General features: G+C 36.7%; 1 protein-coding gene across 13 annotated transcripts in view; it reads left to right on the top strand.

Moving 5' to 3' along the window:
* The window catches only part of Tomosyn (syntaxin-binding protein tomosyn), an 835,312-nt gene that overhangs the window by 648,599 nt on the left and 159,039 nt on the right, over nt 1-27,674 (top strand). For all 13 annotated transcript variants that reach the window (XM_067782366.1, XM_067782362.1, XM_067782363.1 and 10 more), the window contains one exon: nt 16,761-16,856. In XM_067782366.1, the coding sequence (XP_067638467.1) occupies nt 16,761-16,856 (96 nt within the window). The remainder of the gene's footprint in view (nt 1-16,760; nt 16,857-27,674) is intronic.

Below are 27,674 nucleotides of genomic sequence, written 5' to 3'. Positions count from 1 at the left end.
GCTGTGACACGCACAGAGGAACACCCTGCACAACAGTCACGAGAGGCTGAAGGGGGCCTCGAATACTCTAAACCAAAAGGGCAAGGGGAGGACGACGACGTCAATACGAAGGTGCTGGAGGGGGACAAACAGCCCAATGGTGCTGTGAGTCCTACAGATAAACCTCCAACACAGTAAAGTGACGTCGAGCGAACTCCTCCTAACCCTTGAGGAGGGTTCGCTTGACGTGGCGCTGATCCAGGAGCCGTGGCTCTCATCGGGAGGAAAGGTTTCTGGACTTAGCGCGCGGGTTTGGCGTTTACTACGAAAGGAAACAGCTGCATTCATATATGCTGCCTAATTACAACACTGAGGATCTCGTAGCGGTGGCCGTTGAGCAAAAGAATAAGCAGGCATTTATCCTGGCGTCCTGCTACATGGCCCATGCTGCGGAGGTCCCACCGATGGAGTGCAAAAGGTTAGTACAGGAGGAAGGGCGCAAAGGGCGGTTGGTCATAGGCGCAGATGCAAATGCGCACCACAATGCGTGGGGAAAGCAGATACGAACGAAAGAGGCGAATTTCTGTTTTGTTACATCCTGCAAACCAATTTGCAGATAACCAACAGGGGAAATCTCCCTACATACATTGGTCCAACATCCAGCAATGTTCTGGATATTACATTGAGCTGCGAGCGTGATATATCAAGGTATGATTGGATGGTTCTTGATAGACCATCCTTCTCCGACCATGCGTATATCAGCTTCAACATCCCCCTAAAGAGGGTAGAGAAGGGAAGAACCTTTAGAAACGCTAGGTCAACGAACTGGACTAAATTCCAGAAACATGTAGAAACAAAACTGGGACAACCCAAAGAGGTTGCTAATGTAGAGGAGCTGGAGGAGTCGAATGAATTCCTAACAAGGACGCTTATGACTGCGTATAACAAAGCTTGCCCTCTAAGAAGATTCAGAGGAAAAGCAAAGCCGCCATGGTGGAGCAATGAGCTGAGTCTTCTAAGAAGACAGGTAAAAGAAATGTTTAAGCTCGCAAAGACCGCGGAAAGCGAAGCGTGTCGGGACGAGTACAGGGATCTACCAAGATCGAGTGACCGATACCAAGATCGAGTGGGCAGTGAAGACGTTTTCTAAGTTTAAATCGCCGGGCCCAGATGGTATATTCCCGGCCATGCTACAAGTCTCAAGTAGGGCGGTCGTGGAATGGCTTAAAATAATATTCGATGGGTGCATACGACTGAATCATGCACTTTTGCAGAACTGCTCGTGTAGCTTTTCTACCAAAGGCGGGGAAGATCGGTCACGTGTATCCCAAAGACTATAGACCCATTAGCTTAACATCATTTCTGCTAAAAACCTTTGAGAGGCTGATAGATGTGTACATAAAGTCCAACGTGGATGAAAAGCTGCTCTCCACAACACAGCATGCGTACACAAAAGGCAAGTCGGTAGACACCGCATTGCATAGGGTGGTAATAAGCATAGAGAAATCCCTGGAATATAAGGAGTATGCTCTAGGAGTCTTCTTGGACATTGCCGGGGCTTTCAATAATGTTGCAAAATGGGCGATTATGGATGGTCTTAATTACATTAAAGTACATCCTGCCTTAATCAGATGAATCGGCTGCATGTTAAATTGCAGAAAGATTACATCACAATGGGGATTGTACGAGGCCACGAAATCAGTGGACAGGGGCACGCCGCAGGGAGGGGTGCTATCACCTCTGCTGTGGACGCTGGTCATCAACCAACTGCTCAGGCAATTCGATGAGGGACCCGTAAAACTTACGGCTTACGCAGATGACGTCGCAATTGTCATAAGTTGAAAGTGCCTTCCAACGATTAGTTCTTTGATGGATCGGGCGCTTCGCGATATTCATACCTGGGCATCTAATGTCAGATTGAAAGTCAATGCGGAGAAGACGGTGTATTTCGTGTTATCCGCGCCAGTAAACCGGTTAGCAATTATAGGAAATTTGTTTTGCATAGTATATTATATTATATCCTTATTTAGTTTACACATTGAAAGTAGTCGGTTGTCCAGCTTAATTCAAAAATACTGTGATGGGTCGTCGTACTTCGATTGAAAGGCGCGAATTAGTGATTACGCATTACAAAAATGGAAAGTCGCAGAAAAATATTGCTGAAATTGTAAATTTAAGTATTTCCACTGTACAGTACATTATTCAACGCTTTTCTCTTGAAAACAGAGTGGTTGACAAAGGCCGCCAAGCTTCAAACAAAATGTTTACAGAAGCTGATGAAAGGTGGATATTAAGAAACATTAAAAAAGACCCAAGTATTAGTGCGCTAGCTTTGACAAAAGATGTTGAAAAAGTACTTGGTAAGTCATGTAATCCTGAAACAATAAGAAGAATTCTCCTAAAAGCTGATTTCCATAGTCGGACAGCTCGAAACAAACCGTTTGTTAATGAGCGTAACAGAAAATTAAGGGTGGAGTTTGCCGAAAACCATGTTAATAAAGACCAAACATTTTGGAATGACGTTATTTTCGTCGAGGAAAAAAAATCAACCTTCTTGGTTTCGATGGGAAGTCTTTCGGAGCTGGAACCGAGGAATCTGCATGGTACAGTAAAACACGGTGAGGGCCATGTAATGGTTTGGGCTGCATGTCATCAGCTGGTGTCGGAAACTTGGTTTTCATCGACGAAATTATGGATAAAACAGTTTATTTGAGTTTATTAAAAAATAATTTACCAGAAAGTGCTGAAAAATTGGGCATTCAGGACAGGTTCAGGTTCTATCAGGACAATGATCCGAAGCTTAAATCGGAATTAGTGCAACGGTGGCTTATATGGAATTGTCCTCATGTGGTAAAAACGTCAGCACAATCACCTGATATCAATGTAATTGAGAATTTATGGAATATTCTGGAGCGAAAAATCAGAAAACATAACATAAGCAACAAACAAGATCTAGAAACAGCATTGCAAGTGGAGTGGGAGAAAATATCTCCTGAATACACTGGAAGACTTGTTAGCTCCATGCAATCCCGGTTAAAAGCTGTATTAAAACAAAAAGGCTACTCTACAAAATATTAGATTAGTAAAAACTTGATAAAATTTTAAAAAACATTTATGTATTTTCGAGTTTGGTTAAGCACACGAAATAAAGTGTGACGTAGACTTACTTATAATTTTGATGCTGCTGTAAATATATTACTTAAGAAGAAATAATTTTAGTTTATTTATGTATGTTTGTAACAAGAAATCATTTATCTTTGAATGTACGTTTAAGTTTTTTTCTGAATAAAGTTCATATAAAAATATTACACTTTTTTATTTTGATAAACGGGCACACGAAATAAGCTGTGAGCCACTGTATATATATGTAACTAAATGTTTCGCCTATAAAAGCCGAATATTTTGCTTTAAATTAGCTGTATATGAATGCATTGCAGATATGGAATATTTTATCATGACTGAATATAACAGTTGGTTATAGGCAAACTTATGTATGTATATTTCTACTAAAATTGGTTGACAAGTAGTGCAAAAATAACCACGTGTGACGGCAATTGCCGTACAAAAGCAGTTTGGTTTTTTCAAGCAACATAGGGCACGTTAGTTTATTGGGAACCAACTTATGTTAGTTTGTCGTTAGCTTCCTTGTGAATGTGAAATGCTGAATTTGAACACGAATTGCCCCCTCCCCCCCCGGCCCGGGGTTTCTGAGGGGGCCCGCTATTTAGAGGTACTAAAACATTTTTTTTTTTTAATTCAGGAGACTCTTTAGTTGTTCAATTGTGGAATTTTTAAGTCTAATTTCAAAAGCAACGAATATCTGCATTTCGTTTTAATATTATAGTGAAGTGTGAAAAATAAAAATCTGTATCTGTATATATAAAACAAGTAAGGAAGGCTAAGTTCGGGTGTAACCGAACATTACATACTCAGTTGAGAGCTATGGAGACAAAATAAGGAAAATCACCATGTAGGAAAATGAACCTAGGGTAACCCTGGAATGTGGTTGTATGACATGTGTATCAAATGGAAGGTATTAAAGAGTATTTTAAGAGAGAGTAGGCCATAGTTCTATGGATGGACGCCATTTAGGGATATCGCCATAAAGGTGGACCAGGGCTGACTCTAGAATGTGTTTGTACGATATGGGTATCAAATGAAAGGTGATAATGAGTATTTTAAAAGGGCATGGGCTTTAGTTCTATAGGTGAACGCCTTTTCGAGAAATCCCCATAAAGGTGGACCAGGGGTGACTCTAGAATATGTTTGTACGATATGGGTATCAAATGAAAGCTGTTAATGAGTATTTTGAAAAGGAGTGATCCTTAGTTCCCTAGGTGGACGCCGTTTCGAGATATCGCCATAAAGGTGGACCAGGGGTGTCTCTAGTTGTACGATATGGGAATCAAATGAAAGGTGTTACTGAGCGTTTTAAGAGGGAGTGGGCATTAGGTCTATAGGTGGACGCCTTTTCGAAATGTCGCCATTAGGGTGGGCCAGGGGTGACTCTAGAATGTGTTTGTACGATATGGGTATCAAACGAAAGGTGTTACTGAGCATTTTAAGAGGGAGTGGGCATTAGGTCCATAGGTGGACGCCTTTTCGAGATATCGCCATTAGGGTGGGCCAGGGGTGACTCTGGAATGTGTTTGTACGATATGGGTATCAAATGAAAGGTGGTAATGAGTATTTTAAAAGGGAGCAATCCTTAGTTCTATAGGTGAACGCCTTTTCGAGATATCGCCATAAGGGTGGACCAAGGGTGACTCTAGAATGTTTGTACGATATGGGTATCAAACGAAAGGTGTTACTGAGCATTTTAAGAGAAAGTGGGCATTAGGTCTATAGGTGGGCGCCTTTTCGAGATATCGCCATTAGGGTGGGCCAGGGGTGACTCTAGAATGTTTGTACGATATGGGTATCAAACGAAAGGTGTTACTGAGCATTTTAAGAGGGAGTGGGCATTAGGTCTATAGGTGGACGCCTTTTCGAGATATCGCCATTAGGGTGGGCCAGGGGTGACTCTGGAATGTGTTTGTACGATATGGGTATCAAATGAAAGGTGGTAATGAGTATTTTAAAAGGGAGCAATCCTTAGTTCTATAGGTGGACGCCTTTTCGAGATATCGCCATAAGGGTGGACCAAGGGTGACTCTAGAATGTTTGTACGATATGGGTATCAAACGAAAGGTGTTACTGAGCATTTTAAGAGAAAGTGGGCATTAGGTCTATAGGTGGGCGCCTTTTCGAGATATCGCCATTAGGGTGGGCCAGGGCTGACTCTAGAATGTTTGTACGATATGGGTATCAAAGGAAAGGTGTTACTGAGCATTTTAAGAGGGAGTGGGCATTAGGTCCATAGGTGGACGCCTTTTCGAGATATCGCCATTAGGGTGGGCCAGGGGTGACTCTGGAATGTGTTTGTACGATATGGGTATCAAATGAAAGGTGGTAATGAGTATTTTAAAAGGGAGCAATCCTTAGTTCTATAGGTGGACGCCTTTTCGAGATATCGCCATTAGGGTGGGCCAGGGGTGACTCTATAATGTTTGTACGATATGGGTATCAAACGAAAGGTGTTACTGAGCATTTTAAGAGAAAGTGGGCATTAGGTCTATAGGTGGGCGCCTTTTCGAGATATCGCCATTAGGGTGGGCCAGGGTGACTCTAGAATGCGTTTGTACGATATGGGTATCAAATGAAAGGTGGTAATGAGTATTTTAAAAGGGAGTAATCCTCAGTTCTATAGGTGGACGCCTTTTCGAGATATCGCCATAAAGGTTGACCAAGGGTGACTCTAGAATGTTTGTACGATATGGGTATCAAACGAAAGGTGTTACTGAGCATTTTAAGAGGCAGTGGGCATTAGGTCTATAGGTGGACGCCTTTTCGAGATATCGCCATTAGGGTGGGCCAGGGGTGACTCTAGAATGTTTGTACGATATGGGTATCAAACGAAAGGTGTTACTGAGCATTTTAAGAGGGAGTGGGCATTAGGTATATAGGTGGACGCCTTTTCGAGATATCGCCATTAGGGTGGGCCAGGGGTGACTCTAGAATGTTTGTACGATATGGGTATCAAAGGAAAGGTGTTACTGAGCATTTTAAGAGGGAGTGGACATTAGGTCTATAGGTGGACGCCTTTTCGAGATATCGCCATTAGGGTGGGCCAGGGCTGACTGTAGAATGTTTTTACGATATGGGTATCAAACGAAAGGTGTTACTGAGCATTTTAAGAGGGAGTGGGCATTAGGTCTATAGGTGGACGCCTTTTCGAGATATCGCCATTAGGGTGGGCCAGGGTTGACTCTAGAATGTGTTTGTACGATATGGATATCAAATTAAAGGTATTAATGAGGGTTTTAAAAGCGAGTGGCCTTTAGATGTTTATGTGAAGGCGTTCTCGCGATATCGACCAAATGTGGATCAGGTGATCCAGAAAATCATCTGTCGGGTACTGCTAATTTATTTATATATTCAATAACACTAACAGTATTCCTGCCAAGATTCCAAGGGCTGTTGATTTCGCCTTGTAGAACTTTTTCATTTTCTTCTACTTAATATGGTAGGTGGCACACCCATTTTACAAAGTTTTTTCCAAAGTTATATTTTTCGTCAATAAACCAATCCAGTTACAATGTTTCATCCCTTTTTTCGTATTTGGTATAGAGTTATGGCATTTTTTTAATTTTTCGTAATTTTCGATATCGATAAAGTGGGCGTGGTTATGGTCGGATTTCGGCCATTTTTTATACCAAGATAAAGTGAGTTCAGATAAGTACGTGGGCTAAGTTTAGTAAAGATATATCGGTTTTTGCTCAAGTTATTGTGTTAACGGCCGAGCGGAAGGACAGACGGTGGACTGTGTATAAAAACTGGGCGTGGCTTCCACCGATTTCGCCCATTTTCACAGAGAACAGTTAACGTCATAGAATCTATGCTCCTACCAAATTTCAAAAGGATTGGTAAATTTTTGTTCGACTTATGGCATTAAAAGTATTCTAGACACACTAAATGAAAATGGGCGGAGCCACGCCTATTTTGAAATTTTCTTTTATTTTTGTATTTTGTTGCATCATATCATTACTGGAGTTGAATTTTGACTTAATTTACTTATATACAGTAAAGATATTAAATTTTTTGTTAAAATTTGAATTTAAAAAAAATTTTTTTTAAAAAGTGGGCGTGTTCTTCATCCAATTTTGCTAATTTTTATTCAGCACATATATAGTAATAGTAGTAACGTTCCCGCCAAATTTCATCATGATATCTTCAACGACTGCCAAATTACAGCTTGCAAAACTTTTAAATTACCTTCTTGTAAAAGTGGGCGGTGCCACGCCCATTGTCCAAAATCTTACTAATTTTCTATTCTGCGTCATAACGTCAACCCATCTACCAAGTTTAATCGCTTTAACCGCCTTTGGCAATGAATTATCGCATTTTTTCGGTTTTTCGAAATTTTCGATACCGAAAAAGTGGGCGTGGTTATAGTCCGATATCGTTCATTTTAAATAGCGATCTGAGATGAGTGCTCAGGAACCTACATACCAAATTTCATCAAGATACCTCAAAATTTACTCAAGTTATCGTGTTAACGGACGGACGGACGGACGGACATGGCTCAATCAAATTTTTTTTGGATCCTGATTATTTTGATATATGGAAGTCTATATCTATCTCGATTCCTTTATATATGTACAACCAACCGTTATCCAATCAAACTTAATATACTCTGTGAGCTCTGCTCAACTGAGTATAAAAAAGGCTAAAATGTGTGTGAAAGAAACATCGTACTCCAAGCTAGAGACGCCACCATAGTTGTCAAGGTCAAAATTCAGAAATTAAAGTCAAATTTCAGAAGTCAAAATTAAGAAGTCAAATTTAAGAAGACAAATTTCAGAAATCAAATTTCAGAAGTCAAAATTCAGAAAGTAATCAGACAGCAAAAAAACATTAAATCTTGCGCAAAGTTTTATATTTTTTTGCTCTCTGATTACTTTCTGAATTCTTACTTCTGAATTTCGACTTCTGAAATTTGATTCTGAATTTTGACTTCTGATATTTGACTTCTGAATTTTGATTTCTGAACTTTTGTTTCGGAGTTGTGACTTCTGAATTTTGGCTTTCTAAAAAAAGAGTAGTGACTAATGTTTTCTGAAAAAATGTGTTTCTGAATTTTTGTTTTCTGAATTTATGGGTGGAACCAATATATCGGCACTCTGATGTTTGTGAGTGTAGCATGTTGTAGCAATATAGGAGTATTACATATATGATAAATAGTAAATATTCTGTGTAAATTTTATTTTCAGCTCTTAGTAAAAAATTCGATTGAGCCATGTCCGTCCGTCCGTTAACACGATAACTTGAGTAAATTTTGAGATATCTTGATGAAATTTCGTATGTAGGTTCCTGGGCCCTCATCTCAGATCGCTATTTAAAATGAACGATATCGGACCATAACCACGCCCACTTTTTCGATATCGAAAATTTCGAAAAATCGAAAAAGTGGGATAATTCATTACCAAATACGGATAAAGCGGTGAAACTGGGTAGGTGAGTTGAACTTATGACGCAGAAGAGAAAACTAGTAAAATTTTGGACAATGGGCGTGGCACCGCCCACTTTTAAAAGAAGATAATTTAGAAGTTTTGCAAGCTGTAATTTGGCAGTCGTTGAAAATATCATGATGAAATTTGGCAGGAACGTTACTATTATTACTATATGTATGCTTAATAAAAATTAGCAAAATTGGAGAACGACCACGCCCACTTTAAAAAAAAAAAATGTTTAAGTCAAATTTTGAAAGAAAAGTTAATATCTTTACAGTATATAAGTAAATGATGTCAACATTCAACTCCAGTAATGACATGGTGCAACAAAATACAAAAATAAAAGAAATTTTCAAAATGGGCGTGGCTCCGCCCTTTTTTATTTAATTTGTCTAGGATACTTTTGATGCCATATATCGAACAAAATATTACCAATCCTTGTGAAATTTGGTAGAGGCTTAGATTCTAGGACGATACATTTTTCTGTGAAAACTGGCGAAATCGGTTGAAACCACGCCCAGTTTTTATGCACAGTCGATCGTCTGCCATTCCGCTCGGCCGTTAACACGATAACTTGAGCAAAAATCGATATATCTTTATATCTTACTCGAGTATTTCCGATCTTGTGGTAACTTTAGGTATTTTGCATATTTCCACTTACGTAAGGTTTTTAGTCAAGCATTATGTTGCGAAAGGTTTGCGGTATAAACCTTCTACCTTGACAGCCTTCATCGATGTTATTTTGATTAAATTCTATGGAAATTACTACTGTGAATTGGCAAATTCTTGAACTTAGATAGTGCTAATGAAGCTGTCTTAATAAATTCTTCTATTGAGTGAGGCATTTTACAGTGATTCATTTGTAATTGTTTACTGTTCTTATCGAAATTGGGTTGAGTTTAGATGGTTTAGGGTGCTAAATTTGAATATTATATCAATAGCACGTAGTTATTTTGGAAGATAGTACTCACCGATTTGCCTTGATTGGGCTGGTTAGGAAAACGACTCCTTTGTGGGGATGTGGATGCAGTGACTGGGTACGGCAAAAATGGCTCCCTGACGACGGTGCTGATGATAACGGGTTGTTGTTAATGTTGTTGTGTTACTTTTGTTTTTGCTGTCGCTGCGTTTCCTCGATCATGCACGTATTATAAAATTATACAATAATATAATTGCGTATTGGGGTTCTCCTCTACTTTCCCCAACTACTTCCACGCTCACTTATCATCAGAATCTGTGGCTAGTATTTAATAGTAATTCTATAATGCCAGTCATAAACTGATTCTTTGTTTCCACAAAGGACTTCGGGTTACGTTGAGATTGGGCACCGCTGTGCACAATATCAAACTGTTCTGTTCAAACCAAAGAAAACTCAAGGATAACTTATGGACGAGATTTGGATGATTCCCACGGCTGTTGTAAGGGCCTTCCAAGTAGCCTACCGACGATGAGTCAAATTGGCGATTGCTTTCGTGGTATGCAACGCCGGTCTCTGTCTATACAAACAACTGAAAATGATTAGGCTACTGTTGTGTTTTATTTAATATTTAACGTTTTACACAGTGTAGTTGGGTTTTTTTTGAATCGGTTAACTACTCTTTGGAGTATATTTACTATTAACAATGGATGCAATAAATGCTCGAGCTCACTTCACAGCACAGTTTACATATCCAAGTTACAGATATAAAGCGCGATGTAAAATCTCACTAATTGCACAGTTGACTGTCTGGATTTCGAAAGGTTTGTTTTATGTGTTTGGCTTTGATCGCACTACAAGCGTATTAGTAAATTTATTTAGAGTAATTTATACTTTTTCACATAGCACGGAATTCAGATCTTAGAAGTAGCAACTGATATGCCTTGCAAAAATTATAACTATAAAGAAAAATATGATGGCCGCTTTTGACAGCTGGCAGTGATGTGAGATCGCCTTACTTCAGGTGGCGGCGAATTCGTTCTTGGTGGATTTACGCGGTGGAGGCTGCCACACGTCCATGAGTATTCCCAATAGGAAATTTAAGGCTAGATACAATTAATTGATTTTGGGGAATAGAATAAGATAATTTTCAATATAATATAATTCAATATATATACAATACTAGATATATAATACGATATATGGGTTAGTTATAAATTCATGGCGAAACATAAGTACAATGGGGAAATGGTACGTCTGACGGCCTATGCCGCGTAAACAGCACGATTACGCAGTTTAAAACTGCTAGCCAGACATCTGAAATGTTTGGGTTAATTTTTGGCTCTGGTTCAGATGGTGGTTCATATTTTAATATTATATTCTCTGATGTTTCAGAGTTTCCTTTTCCTACCTCGTAACCAGCTATGGGGTTAATTTTTGTCCACGGAGACATTTTAAAGAGATGATATAATTGAAAGAGAAAATTAAAGAGAAAATAAAAATGTATTCCTGTTTCTTTGGGGGATGGGAAAAAATGCTAACTTATGTTTATTTCTTTGTTTTTTATGTTTATTATATTAAGCATTCCATTTTACTTTTATTATTTTTTCCTTATTTAGTTAGCACTATAAAAGCTATTATTTAAAACGTTTTTTTCTAAAAAAGTTTGTTCTTAAGGAAAAATTTGTTAGTTTTACATTTTTGATATTTCTAATTTTTCTTACAATATTTTCTGAAAATTTTTTCAAATGATGAATAGTTAAATACAGTTTATTTTTTCTTGTTTAATGATTAAATTATGCTATTTTCTTTTTTTTATACTCAGTTGAGCAGAGCTCACAGAGTATATTAATTTTGATTGGATAACGGTTGGTTGTACAGGTATAAAGGAGTCGAGATAGATATAGACTTCCATATATCAAAATCATCAGGATCGACAAAAAATTTGATTGAGCCATGCCCGTCCGTCCGTCCGTCCGTTAACATGATAACTTGAGTAAATTTTGAGGTATCTTGATGAAATTTGGCATGTAGGTTTCTGAGCACTCATCTTAGATCGCTATTTAAAATGAACGATATCGGACAATAACCACGCCCACTTTTTCGATATCGAAAATTTCGAAAAACCGAAAAGGTGCGATAATTCATTACCAAAGACCGATAAAGCGATGAAACTTGGTAGGTGAGTTGACCTTATGACGCAGAATAAAAAATTAGTAAAATTTTGGACAATGGGCGTGGCACCGCCCACTTTTAAAAGAAGGTAATTTAAAAGTTTTGCAAGCTGTAATTTGGCAGTCGTTGAAGATATCATGATTAAATTTAGCAGGAACGTTACTCCTATTACTGTATGTGTGCTTAATAAAAATTAGCAAAATCGGAGAACGACCACGCCCACTTTAAAAAAAATTTTTTGTTAAAGTTAAATTTTAACAAAAAATTTAATATCTTTACAGTATATAAGTAAATTATGTCAAAATTCAACTCCAGTAATGATATGGTGCAGCAAAATACAAAAATAAAAGAAAATATGAAAATGGGCGTGGCTCCGCCCTTTTTAATTTAATTTGTCTAGGATACTTTTAATGCCATAAGTCGAACAAAAATTTACCAATCCTTGTGAAATTTGGTAGGGGCTTAGATTTTAGGACGATAACTTATTTCTGTGAAAAAGGGCGAAATCGGTTGAAGTTACGCCGAGTTTTTATACACAGTCGACCGTCTGTCCTTCCGCTCGGCCGTTAACACGATAACTTGAGCAAAAATCAATATATCTTTACCAAACTCAGTTCGCGTACTTATATGAACTCACTTTGTATTGGTATAAAAAATGGCCGAGATCCGACTATGACCACGCCCACTTTTTCGATATCGAAAATTACGAAAAATAAATAAAATGCCATAATTCTATACCAAATACGAAAAAACTAGGTAATTGGATTGGTTTATTGACGCAAAATACAGCTTTAGAAAAAAACTTTGTAAAATGGGTGAGACACCTACCACATTAAGTAGAAGAAAATGAAAAAGTTCTGGAGGGCGAAACCAAAAGCCCTTGGAATCTTGGCAGAAATACTGTTCATGGTATTACATATATAAATAAATTAGCGGTATCCAACAAATGATGTTCTGGGTCACCCTGGTCCACATTTTGGTCGATATCTGGAGAACGCCTTCACATATACAACTACCACCACTCCCTTTTAAAACCCTGATTCATACCTTCAATTTGATACCCATATCGTACAAACACATTCTAGAGTCACCCCTGGTTCACCTTTATCTCGAAAAGGCGTCCACCTATAGAACTAAGCCCCACGCCCTTTTAAAATACTCATTAAAACCTTTCATTTGATACCCATATCGTACAAACATATTCTAGAGTCACCCCTGGTCCACCTTTATGGCGATATCTCGAAAAGGCGACCACCTATACAACTAAGGCCCACTCCCTTTTAAAAAGACTCATTAACACCTTTCATTTGATACCCATATCGTACAAACAAAGTATAGAGTCAGCCCTGGTCCAACTTTATGGCCATATCTCGAAAAGGCGTCCACCTATAGAACTAAGGCCCACTCGCTTTTAAAATACTCATTAACACCTTTCGTTTGATACCCATATCGTACAAACAAAGTCTAGAGTCACCCCTGGTCCACCTTTATGGCGATATCTCGAAAAGGCGTCCACCTATAGAACTAAGGCTCACTCTCTTTTAAAATACTCATTAACACCTTTCGTTTGATACACATATTGTACAAACACATTCTATAGTTACCCCTGGTCCACCTTTATGGCGATATCTCGAAAAGGCGTCCACCTATTGAACTAAGCCTCACGCCCTTTTAAAATACTCATTAACAACTTTCGTTTGATACCCATATTGTACAAACGCATTCTAGAGTCACCCCTAGTCCACTTTTATGGCGACATCTCGAAAAGGCATCCACCTATAGAACTAAGGCCCACTCCCTTTTAAAATACTCATTAACCCCTTTCATTTGATACCCATATCGTACAAACAAATTCTAGGGTCAATCCTGGTCCACCTTTATAACGATATCTCGAAAAGGCGTCCACCTATAGAACCAAGGTCCACTCCCTTTTAGAATACTCATTAACCCCTTTATTTTGATACCCATATCGTATAAACAAATTGTAGGGTCACCCCCTGTCCACCTTTATGGCGATATCTCGAAACGGCGTCCACCTATGGAACTAAGGATCACTTCCTTTTAAAATACTCATTAACACCTTTCATTTGATACCCATATCGTACAAACAAATTTTGGGGTCAACCCTGATCCATCTTTACGGCGATATCTCGAAAAAGCGTCCATCTCTAGAACTAAGCCCACGCCTTTTAAAATTCTCATTAACATCTTTCACTTGATACCCATATCGTACAAACAAATTCTAGAGTCAGCCCTGGTCCACCTTTATGGCGATATCCCTAAATGGCATCCACCTATAGAACTATGGCCCACTCCCTCATAAAATGCTCTTTAATATCTTTCATTTGATACACATGTCATACAAACAGATTCCAGGGTTATCCTCGGTTTATTTTCCTACATGGTTATTTTCCCTTATGCTGTCACCATAGCTCTCAACTGAGTATGTAATGTTCGGTTGCACCCGAACTTAACCATCCTTACTTGTTTTCATTTTGCTTTCTATGCCATTTTGAGCTTAAAAAAATTTTCTATTTTGGACAAACATCAGTAAACATTAAAAATTTTTTTTTTCACATTTAAAGAATTTTATGAAAACGAGCTAAGCACTTGACTTTGATTTTGTATGTCCACTTCTGGGAACATAACTCAATAATTAGTAACAAAAAGTTTTTACAGCAGAAATTTAAATTTTTTCTTGTCAATAGGCAGCCGTTAGGTTGCCCGAATATTTTCTTTCTTAAAAATAATGTCTAAATTGTCAAACCGACTTCAGAATTAAGCTAATTATACTTATTATAATTATACGTATTATGCTGCCAGACCTGTTGTTTATACCACCTTATCACCTGTGGACATTTCTGGCTGGTTGTTTATTTGAAGTATGTTGGTATTTGAAAGGTACAAAAGTGGGTGCCAGCGCATCTAATGGTAGTGTATTTGTTTTTCAACTGCCGCAATTTTCATGTGATCTTCATCGTTGGTGCCCAAATTTAATTCATCGAAAACATCATTGCAAAAGCGAAATTTGTGTTTGTTCCGCGATAAAAATTGGATTCGGAAAAACACGTTCTATACCTTCTCTTTTACTTTGCTTCTTTTAAAAGGCTTAGGCTGTAATCAGCCAGTATAATCCTTACCAATGAATCAGCCAGTATAATCAAGGCAGGATCGCCATATAAAAGGCGTATCCTTGCCAGTAATGAACTTATAAAAGGTTAATAAAAGAGTAGTCGGTTTTGTGAGGTGTAAGTGTCAATGAGCGAATGCTTCTTTATTCAAATATTGTCAGCTTATTTATACTAAATTATTCTAAACATATTCTTACGTACATATTTACTTTAAGCATACATACTTACATACATATTTACGTTAAGCATACATACATACCTACATACAACTCGACACAAAATATGTACCTTCACATCGGTTTTGAGCTGTGAATCCTGTGGGAAAAGCAATGCCAGCAAATTTGCCGGTATGCGTTGTACACACACCTGTATTAAATCGTGTGAATTGCTCTGTCAGCAACAATTAGCAGATGCCTTTTTTGTGTTGATGAAAATTTAGACTCTTTTTGTTACAGGGTAGCATATTAAGTGATTTACTTATTTGGCATTGAAATTGTTGGCTGTTTACACTACATTAGTCCAAACATTATTTAGTTGATGTGGCAAAAATGTTTTTTGATGTAATCCATCAATAATTATTCATTAATGAGACGTCATTAAATCAAATTAATCAAATGTATTAGTGGATTTTTTATAATGGCCCGTAAATTGTTTAGTCCCGGCCCCGGATTTTCTCTCTACGGCCCTGCGTGTCTTTTTGGTATTGCGTGATGCTTGAACGCACAGCTGCTCGCGTAAGTTGGTATTAAGTTCAGTGAACGTAGCCAACAAAGCGTCACAAAAAACGCTCGAATACTCTTGAAATTTGCTCTTGTTTTTTTTTGATTAAAACGTAGTTTTAAAGATAATTTTAAATATTTCAAGCTTTTTTTAAAATAAAAATGTGAAAAGTGGTAAAAAAGGCCTTGCTCACTCGCATTTGACTTAATTGTCAAAATAAACTTCTTTTTATATACGTTCATGGTTCAGTTATATGGTTGGCTCATCTCAGCAGCTGATTTTATTTATTTCATTGCATGACCGAAGGGATTGTCAAAAGAAGATGGCAAACTCAAAATAAAACCAACACATTAACAACATTTTTCTTACACGTACAAAAACTGCTAAGTTTTATGTTTCCGTTCCATACCATTCGCACCAACACCAATACACAGATTTTGACAAATTGAACAGACATATTTTGTTGCTTTACAGATGAGCCAACGATATAATTGAACCATGTACACGTTTTTGGATATCATCACACGTTTTAAATTTTACTTGCTACAATATTTTTATATTTTATATGCTTTATTCGGAAAACAAATGGTTTTTTGTTTTAGAAATATAAAAGGTGACATTTAATTGTATAATTTTCTATTACAATCCGGCCATGGTTCAAATATGGTTGGCTCATCTGTATAAAAACAAAGTATGTTAGTTCAGATTGTCAAAATCTGCGTGTTGGCGTTATGCGAATGGAAAGGAATGAAAACATAAAACTTAGCTGTTTTTGTATGTAGTAAGAAAATGTTGCCAATGTGTTGGTTTCATTTTGAGTTTGCCATCTCCTTTTGACAATCCCATCTACCATGCAATGAAAAAAATAAAATCAGCTGATGAGATGAGCCAACCATATAATTGAGCCATGAATCCGGCATAAATTTATTACAAACTGTCAGAAATTAAGATACGATACTGAACGTACACCATAATACCAATATTGACATCCTTACGATTAGTCATGTAATTTTTTTCATACGATTGGAGTTTCGATTACGGAATACGTAATTCGGGCCCAGCTCTCGCTCAAGGCTCTTGCTTCATTCAAGAAACTAAGTCTGGTGGTGCTTGGGAAAGACTTTTAATCGATAATCTATACATACAATATATACATAATACATAGCCATGTTTCCTCTTTAATAGCGTGGAAGCCTTGTAACAGAAAATATAATTAAAATAAATTTCTTACATAAAATATTTCCATAGATATAGCTTATCCTAGTAACTGATATTCTTTATTTTCAGAATTTCAAAAATATTTTGCTTCAGTCACAAAGGGCATGGATTATACATGGCAACACCCACCGAAATTCAGAAATTTACAATATCATCAGAATTCTGGTAAAATAAAAAATACATTCATATGTAGCAACATAGCACTTTAATTTCACCCAGAAATAATTTTTCCAAATGGGAATGATTTTTCGCCATTGGAATTTTTTTCCTGAAAACATGGGAAAACTGTTACATACAAGATCTTTATTAATAAAAAAATGGTATCATAACTAGCGAAATTCTGTGGCAGATAATCATTCCAATTTTCCTTATTCTGATGAAATTTATTTTATTTTTGAGTTTATAATCAAAATATCAATTATTTAGCTAAAATTGAGGTAGAAGTAAATATTCGCAAAAAGTTAACTGGTTTTATTTTAATAAAACAAAAATGTTTAAGTTAAACGGTTTTATTGAATACAATACTTACATTAAGTAATAATAATACTAAAAGCTAGAAAATAACTAGGTAGGTACTAGGTAACAGTCATCACACTCCTCATCAATCTAGGGCGTTGATCAGACAATTAAATAAAAGCGTTGGACGCGTCAAGTTTCTATTGATAGTCATATATAAGACCAACTGAACCTTAATAAGGTTATGCTACGCCTTTATTTAATTGTCTGGTCAACGCCCTAGATTGATGAGGAGTGTGATGACTAGTACCTAGGATCTACCTAATTATTTTTAAGTTTTTAGTATTATTATTACTTAATGTAAGTATTGTTTTCAATAAAACCGTTTAACTTAAACAATTTTTTTTAAATTATTTTATTTTCAAGTTTTTAGTCTTTATTTAATTGCATATTATTTCTCATTCTATTTAGTTCATTTAGTGACTCATTATTACTCTTTCCTGACAATTTCTTACAATCTAAGTCCTCAATACATAATCCTTGCAAAGATTTTAGTCGACTTGGCACCACGTATGCTTGCCCATCCTCGAACTCCAAAGTATTTTGATGTCACCACTTCCGGACTGTATGTAATATTTGTTCCAAATATGAGGCAAGTCGGACATCATAGGTCGCTTTCTATTCATTTATGTATTATGAGTTCCAAATATGGACCAAATCGGACCACAAATACAATTTTTTTTAATACCTCGATTTTTCCGCCATCTAGCGGTGATTTTTTTCATAGGTCGCTTTCTATTCATGTATGTATTATGTGTTCCAAATATGAGCCAAATCGGACCACAAATACGAGTTTTTATGCCCACCTGTACTTGTACACAGGGTATTATAACTTTGATTGGATAACGGTTGGTTGTACAGGTATAAAGGAATCGAGATAGATATAGACTTCCATATATCAAAATCATCAGTATCGAAAAAAATTTGATTGAGCCATGTCCGTCCGTCCGTCCGTCCGTCCGTCCGTCCGTCCGTCTGTCCGTTAACACGATAATTTGAGTAAATATTGAGATATCTTCACCAAATTTGGAGCTTATCTGGACCCAAACGAGATTGGTATTGAAAATGAGCGAAATCGGATGATAACCACGCCCACTTTTTATATATATATAACATTTTGGAAAACACAAAAAACCTGTTTATTAGGAAATAATACACCTAGAATGTTGAAATTTGACGTGTGGACTGATATTGAGACTCTTGATAAAAGTTTGAACATTTTTTTTAAATGGGCGTGGCATCGCCCACTTGTGATAAAATCAATTTTACAAATATTATTAATCATAAATCAAAAATCGTTAAACCTATCGTAACAAAATTCGGCAGAGAGATTGCCTTTACTCTAATGAATGCTTTGAAGAAAACTTACCGAAATCGGTTAAGGACCACACCCACTTTTATATTTTATTTTATTTTATATTATTTTAGATTTTTAAAAGGGTAGTGGATGAAGAAAAAAAAGCTATATCTTTGTAAAAAAGGGATTTATATCAATGGTATTTCATTTCCCAAGGGGATTTATAACAGTAAATAGGAAAAACTTCAAATTTTAAAAAATGGGAGTGGCACCGCCTCTTTTCTGACTAAGCAATTTTCTATGTTTTAGGAGCCATAACTCGAAGAAAGATTAACGGATCGTAATAAAATTGGGTACACACATTTTTCCTATAGCAGGAAATATTTCTACAAAAAATGGTCGAGATTGGTTGAAGACCACGCCCAATTTTATATAAAAGATTTTTAAAAGGGTCGTAGACGAAAATAATAAGCTATATCTTAGCGAAAAAGAGCTTTGTATCAATAGAAATTTACTTTCTAAATTGAATTATAACATTAAATTGGAAATATTTCTAGTAAAAATGGATAAGATGGGTTAAGGACCACGCCCACTTTTATATAAATGACTTTAAAAAGGGTCGTAGGTAAAAATAATAAGTTAAAGTTTGGCGAAAAACAAGAAATGGAAAAAATTAAATTCTTTAAAAATGGGCGTGTTACTGCCCCTTTGTTACAATGCATTTCCCAACGTTTATGGAGCCATAACTCGACGAAAAATTTGATATTTAACAGGAAATATTTTCAGTAAAAATGGACTAAATCTGTTAAATCGCCTTCTTTTATATACAAGATTTTGTAAACGTGCGTAGATGCAGGTAATAAGCTATTTCTAGTAAAAATTGGAAAATTTCGTTAATAACCCTGCCCTTTTTATACTTTTTTTATATATACTTACTTGTAAATAGTAGGGAAATCCCCATGTCTGAAGAAAAACTGCATTATTACCAGCTCAAGGTCATTGGTGTTAGCCTCTGTATCCTTTTTGCATCTTTTAAACGAAAATTAGTTCAGAATAGAACCATATGTATATGTATTATTGCGCAGCCTTGTAACACTATTAAGCACACAAAACAAACAACAACAGCATTTCAAGTGTACAGCTGGGTATGTAATGTTCAGTTTCACCCGAACTTAGACTTCCATACTTGTTGAAATATTTCGATCCATGCGCCACATATCGCAGTTTTGTTTTCTTATTATTGCATTGTGAACTGTATTCCAAGTTTCAAGCTTGTAGCTTATCGGGAAGTTTAATAAAACCGTTTAAAGAAACAGACTGCGCTAAAAAACCGGAGTAAATAACAGCAAAACGTTTAAACATATATCTAGAAACGAAATATAAAAAAAAAAGTTCAGTAAAAGTCATGGGCTAGACTCGAGCTCACGGTCTTAACCAAAATGTTCTGTCTGTTATTATTTTAATATGATATATTTTTTCATAAATTTGTATTTTTAAATTAGAATAGAATAATAAAAATTTCTAAGGCAACTGACATACATAAACAAATCAGCCAAGATCCCGCATTCCGGAATTGTTGTATTTGTAATCGAATTTGAAAAAAAAGTTTGATGACGTAGCGCTTTTGAAGTTTTTCGATTTATTACATTTCTCTCATATTTCGCTACCAGTGTTCGGAGTATTTAAAACTGTTACCTGAGTAAACGACTACGGCGGAGTAAAAATAAAATTTTCGGAGTATATTTTTTTCTTTTTTGAAAGCGGGGGAACAACTAACATCAAAAAATCTCAGCAAAAAAGTTATCTGTGTTTTCAGATGAACATGGAGTCGGCCTAAAACGTGTAGGATTACCAAATAATACACCCATTAGCACACAACATTCTGGAAGAAAAGTAGGCTCTATCTCCCCGGATATTTATCGCGAAAAATATTATTATTATTTTGGGTTTATCATATATGTTTCGTACTCTTTTAATGACAGAGGGTTTCATTCTGTAGGAATGATAATGGCGACCTAGTAACTGACGTACAGAGGCGAAGAGTTGGTATAAGATCAAGCAGCAAAAAAAGTGGATCTTGCAGTAAATGTGGACAAGACGAAGTACATGCTGTCATCGTGGCCTTTGTAGCCACGTCACTGTTGACGGATATAAATTGAAGACTGTGAAGGATTTCGTCTATTTGGGAAGCAGATTTAAAAGCAAAAACAATGTCGGCCTAGAAATCAAACGGAGAATAACTCTTGCCAACAAATGCTTCATTAAGCAGTTGAAAAGTAAAGTTTCGACGAACAAAATTCTCGCTCTACAAGTCACTCATCATAACTGTACTGATGTATGGCTCGGAGTAATGAAAGGTGTCGAGAGAAGATGAGATGGCTCTTGGAATATTCGAGAGAAAAGTTCTTCGGAGGATTTATAGTCCTATCCGTGATGTCGACGGCGAGTATCGAAGGAGGTATAATGATGAGCTATATGAGCTTTTCGCAGATATGACAATAGTGCAGCGAATAAAAACAGAAAGCTTCGCTGGCTAGGTCATGTTATGAGGAAAGAGAAGACCTTCACAGTGTTTGGAGAGACAGTTGGAGGAAGCTTTGACCTTGCTTGGTGCTCCCAATTGGCGACTGTTATCGCAAAACAGGGTTAGCTGACTTCACTGACTCAACGTACTTCATTTTTATATAAAACTTCAAGAAGAGCAGTATGTTGAATTTAGGTGGGATTTACAAATCGCGTCCGGACAAATTTTTTCCTTGTATTTTACTCCTTCTATTCTGATTCCATACGAAAAATGTGAAGAAACAATCTTAAGACACGAACATGTCTAAGACACGAACAATCATTTCTTCCAATCGTTACTTGTAAACAATCAGCTTTTCATACGTACATTGAAAACTTCAACCAACAGATATTAGGCAGTAATACTATTAGTTTTCAATTCGACCCAAGTAAATCTTTAAGATAAAAAATGTAGTAGGAGGTAAGAGCGGATCAAAATACTCCGATTGGAATAAAGTCTGAACACTGCGTCAGCAATAAAACATGTTGTCAAAAGCGTGACGTCACGTCGAGAAATTTATTTCCCAGCCAACTATGATTTTTTTGCTCTGTCATTTTTTAATGCGGGGTCTGTTTATTGGTTCATGACTGCCATAGCTCGGTTGTATAGATCCCAGAACACGAGGTAACACGTGGCACTATAGCAATGTTCACAATGTTTTTCCGGAATATTTGACAGCACTGTGAAAAAAGCAGTTTGCAAGAGGTTAAGTTCGGGTGTAACCGAACATTACATACTCAGTTGAGAGCTATGGTGACAGCATAAGGGAAAATAACCATGTAGGAAAATGAACCGAGGGTAACCCTGGAATGTGTTTGTATGACATGTGTATCAATTGAAAGGTATTAAAGAGCATTTTATGAGGGAGTGGGCCATAGTTCTATAGGTGGACGCCATTTAGGGATATCGCCATAAACGCATAAACGTGGACCAGGGCTGACTCTAGAATTTGTTTGTACGATATGGGTATTAAGTGAAAGATGTTAATGAGAATTTTAAAAGGCGTGGGCTCAGTTCTATAGGTGGACGCCTTTTCGAGATATCGCCATAAAGGTGGATCAGGGTTGACTCTAGAATTTGTTTGTACGATATGGGTATCAAATGAAATGTGCTAATGAGTATTTTAAAAGGGAGTGGACCTTGGTTCTATAGGTAGACGCCTTTTCGAGATATGGCTAGAAAGGTGGCCCAGGGGTGACCCTACAATTTGTTTATACGATATGGGTATCCAAAGAAAGGGGTTAATGAGTATTTTAAAAGGGAGTGGACCTTGGTTCTATAGGTGGACGCCTTTTCGAGATATCGCTAGAAAGGTGGACCAGGAGTGACCCTAGAATTTGTTTGTACGATATGGGTATCAAATGAAAGGGGTTAATGAGTATTTTAAAAGGGAGTGGGCCTTAGTTCTATAGGTGGATGCCTTTTCGAGATATCGCCATAAAGGTGGACCAGGGGTGACTCTAGAATGCTTTTGTACAATATGGGTATCAAACGAAAGTTGTTAATGAGTATTTTAAAAGGGCGTGGGGCTTAGTTCCATAGGTGGACGCCTTTTCGAGATATCGCCATAAAGGTGGACCAGGGGTGACTCTAGAATGCGTTTGTACAATATGGGTATCAAACGAAAGTTGTTAATGAGTATTTTAAAAGGGCGTGGGGCTTAGTTCTATAGGTGGACGCCTTTTCGAGATAAAGGTGGACCAGGGGTGACTCTGGAATGTGTTTGTACGATATGGGTATCAAATGAAAGGTGTTAATGGGTATTTTAAAAGGGCGTGGGCTCAGTTCTATAGGTGGACGCCTTTTCGAGGTATCGCCATAAAGGTGGATCAGGGTTGACTCTAGAATTTGTTTGTACGATATGGGTATCAAATGAAAGGTGCTAATGAGTATTTTAAAAGGGAGTGGACCTTGGTTCTATAGGTAGACGCCTTTTCGAGATATGGCTAGAAAGGTGGACCAGGGGTGACCCTACAATTTGTTTATACGATATGGGTATCAAAAGAAAGGGGTTAATGAGTATTCTAAAAGGGAGTGGACGTTGGTTCTATAGGTGGACGCCTTTTCGAGATATCGCTAGAAAGGTGGACCAGGAGTGACCCTAGAATTTGTTTGTACGATATGGGTATCAAATGAAAGGGGTTAATGAGTATTTTAAAAGGGAGTGGGCCTTAGTTCTATAGGTGGACGCCTTTTTGAGATATCGCCATGAAGGTGGACCAGGGGTGACTCTAGACTTTGTTTTTACGATATTGGTATCAAATGAAAGGTGTTAATGAGTCTTTTTAAAAGGGAGTGGGCCTTAGTTGTATAGGTGGTCGCCTTTTCGAGATATCGCTATAAAGGTGGACCAGGGGTGACTCTAGAATATGTTTTGTTCGATATGGGTATCAAATGAAAGGTGTTAATGGGTATTTTAAAAGGGCGTGGGGCTTAGTTCTATAGGTGGACGCCTTTTCGAGATAAAGGTGGACCAGGGGTGACTCTAGAATGTGCTTGTACGATATGGGTATCAAATTAAAGGTATTAATGAGGGTTTTAAAAGGGAGTAGTGGTAGTTGTATATGTGAAGGCGTTTTCCAGATATCGACCAAAATGTGCACCAGGGTGACCCAGAACATCATTTGTTGGATACCGCTAATTTATTTATATATGTAATACCACGAACAGTATTCCTGCCAAGATTTCAAGGGTTTTTTATTTCGGCCTGCAGAACTTTTTCATTTTCTTCTACTTAATATGGTAGGTGTCACACCTATTTTTTAAAGTTTTTTTCTAAAGTTATATTTTGCGTCAATAAACCAATCCAATTACCATGTTTCATCCTTTTTTTCGTATTTGGTATAGAATTATGGCATTTTATTTATTTTTCGTAATTTTCGATATCGAAAAAGTGGGCGGGGTCATAGTCGGATTTCAGCCATTTTTTTTACCAATACAAAGTGAGTTCAGATAAGTACGTGAGCTGAGTTTTGTAAAAATATATTGATTTTTGCTCAAGTTATCGTGTTAACGGCCGAGCGGAAGGACAGACGGTCGACTGTGTATAAAAACTCGGCGTGGCTTCAACCGATTTCGCCCTTTTTCACAGAAATAAGTTATCGTCCTAGAATCTAAGCCCCTACCAAATTTCACAAGGATTGGTAAATTTTTGTTCGACTTATGGCATTAAAAGTATCCTAGACAAATTCAATGAAAAAGGGCGGAGCCACGCCCATTATCATATTTTCTTTTATTTTTGTATTTTGTTGCACCATATCATTACTGGAGTTGAATTTTGACATAATTTACGTATATACTGTAAAGATATTAACTTTTTTGTTAAAATTTGACTTTAAAAAAAAATTTTTTTAAAGTGGGCGTGGTCTTCTCCGATTTTGCTAATTTTTATTAAGCACACATACAGTAATAGGAGTAACGTTCCTGCTAAATTTCATCATGATATCTTCAACGACTGCCAAATTACAGCTGGCAAAACTTTTAAATTACCTTCTTTTAAAAGTGGGCGGTGCCACGCCCATTGTCCAAAATTTTACTAATTTTCTATTCTGCGTCATAAGGTCAACTCACCTACCAAGTCTCATCGCTTTATCGGTCTTTGGTAATGTATTATCGCACTTTTTCGGTTTTTCGAAATTTTCGATATCGAAAAAGTGGGCGTGGTTATTGTCCGATATCGTTCATTTTAAATAGCGATCTGAGATGAGTGCTCAGAAACCTACATACCAAATTTCATCAAGATACCTCAAAATTACCTCTACGGACGGACGGACATGGCTCAATCAAATTTTTTTTCGATCCTGATGATTTTGATATATGGAAGTCTATATCTATCTCGATTCCTTTATACCTGTACAACCAACCGTTATCCAATCAAAATTAATATACTCTGTGAGCTCTGCTCAACTGAGTATAAAAATAGAAATTACGAACGAATCACCGTTGTAATAGCTGAATATATTAGATCGGCGTGGCCACGTTTATTTGTATTTTGTGTTGTTAAAGTATTTATATGTATCATAATAATACAAAATAATAAAATGGATGATGCGTTGCTTATGAAGAAGTTCGGCAGTTCCTGAAGTTGTCTTAAAAACTAAAAAATACTATATCATAACAATTATAATGACAAAATATTATTGGTATCAATACATACGAAATAGGATCTTTAAAATTTATAGTCCGATAAAACAACCAAATTGTTCTGTAAAAATGAGAAAACTCATTGAAAACTTTTCAAAAACGCCATATTTCAGAATTCGTTTCAAAAACGCCCTATATGAGCATAAATTCAGTACATTTTGAAGTTAGCTAGTGTCTTTATATTAAAAATTCTGAGCGTTTTTAAAATGCGTATTTCAAAAATTTCCCAAGACTGGGTTTTTAAAAAGGTAGGCGATATAGGATCATATTCCAGTCAGCAGTCGATGTGAAAGTTATAACCGGTTTTCCATTTTTACTGAACTTTTTTTTATATATGATTTTTACAGATATTTTTATAAATGTTCAGCACCATTCTGCATTTCGACTTGGATTGGAATTTTTTCGATTTGGCAATTTTGGTATTCTGTGTTCCAATCTCTTTCGATCCAACTTCGAATCGTTCCATTTTGTGTATTCTGCATTTCGATCGTAGTTCCGTTTTTCTAAGTTGCAAATTAGTTGGCGGAAAAATATTTTCTTTTTATTTTTTTATTAATTTAAAACAGAATTTTAGCAAAAATGTAAGTAAAACTTGTTAAGAAACGTAAAAGGCTGGATGATGATTGTTTTTTATATGTTTCCAGGTCAAAAACAACATGTCGATGTCGAAGTAAAAAAAAATAAATAAATGTAAGGCGCGATAACCTCCGAAGAGATCTAAGGCCGAGCTTATCTCCCAATTTGCGTCGTGCTCCTCTTGATTTTCCCTACAAATTGGCCGGACGGGACCTACATGTTTTATGCCGACTCCGAACGGCATCTGCAAGGCAGATGAGTTTTCACCGAGAGCTTTTCATGGCAGAAATACACCCGAAGCGCTTGCCAAATACTGCCGAGGGGCGACCCGCTCAGAAAAATTGTATTCTAATTGAAAAACCTTATTTTCTAAAATTTTGATGTTGCTTTGCCCGGGGTGTGAACCCAGGGCATACGGTGTGGTAAGCGGAGCACGCTAACATCACACCACGGTGACCGCGATGTCGAAGTCCTTGAACGTATTTGCCCAGCAAAAGTATCTAACACATACTTGAAAGCATCCTTATTAAGTCGAAAGTTTTTTTTTAACCTAAATAAGAAAATAAGTCATTACACATTACCACCTTTAAGTTAAATTTCTTACAATTCGTCACTCATCTCAAATGGATTACACAAATCTCGCAATATTTGCCTTTCCATTCTCGCCTGGCCATTTTCGTATGCTTTGCTTTCCAACTCCACAAATAATGCCGCGGCTATTGATTCCATTATAATAGACAGCTATAATTTGTGTCTGTTCGTTGGGTCCAGTTATATGCTAAAGCAAGCTGCCGGAGTAGAGGAAGTTGAAGCGAAAACGTAAACAATCCTTGCGGAAAGAATAAATAAATCTTCATAAAATATTTTAGGCCACTGCAATGAAATTAGCATCTATAAAATTCTGAAAATGTCAACTATATTCGTGCGAGAATTCGTTTTAACAAAACTTGGAGGCCACGGCAGGGAATTGGACAAAAGAACGACAAAAACACACTTAAAATTATGAAAGCACTTCACTCAAAAAAATATAACACGGCAGCAATATATTTTATTCCTTTTCTTTGTACAAAATGGCTTGGATAATAAAATATAAATAAAGTATAAATACAAATTTTCTTTAATTTATTTTGTCCCAATGTTCACACATTCCGTACAAACAGCTGATTTCGAAAAATCATTTGCTCTTCCTCTTCTCGTTACGATTCCGTCGTAATGCAGAATACCCAACTTCGATTTAAGCGGAGCGTAGAACGGGAACGTAATCGAAATGCAGAATAGGGGTGGTTGATTTTATTCACGCCTAATATTAATATATTTTTAATGCCGATCGGTCATATATCATGACATAGTAAGACGGATGACGAGTCTACGTGGATAAAAGTTATCTCTTGCTTCTATGTTAGTATAGATTGCATTTCCGAAAAACTTTGGATTGCTGATATCGAGTATTGCTAAGTGAAAGAAATTTCTTGTTTTTATTGTGAAGTGCAAAAATTATTCAAAAATATTTAGAATCAGGTTGACTTAGATTCAAACTAATCATAGAAAGGCAGAAATAAAACATAAAAACTTAAATTAGTAATAGGTGTGAATCGCTTTATAACCTCGCCCTCTTTTTTGTAAAATGTTATGACCATTGACCCCTAATACTAAAGATACGTATTGCGACTTTCAAGCGAACTCATAGAGCCATAAATCAGTTTCCAAATTCTTGTCTGAGCTTATTTGGCAGGCACGTTGCTCCTATTACTATATGTGCGCTAAATAAAAATTAGCAAAAATTTAACAAAAAATTTTAAATCTTTACAGTATATAAGTAAATTATGCCAACATTCAACTCCAGTAATGATATGGTGCAACCAAATACAAAAATAAAACCAAATTTCAA

The sequence above is a fragment of the Eurosta solidaginis genome, chromosome 4 (genome assembly GCF_040869045.1).
Source record: "Eurosta solidaginis isolate ZX-2024a chromosome 4, ASM4086904v1, whole genome shotgun sequence".
NCBI classification, from domain to species: Eukaryota; Metazoa; Arthropoda; class Insecta; order Diptera; family Tephritidae; genus Eurosta; species Eurosta solidaginis.
This window is presented reverse-complemented; position numbering and strand designations above follow the sequence as displayed.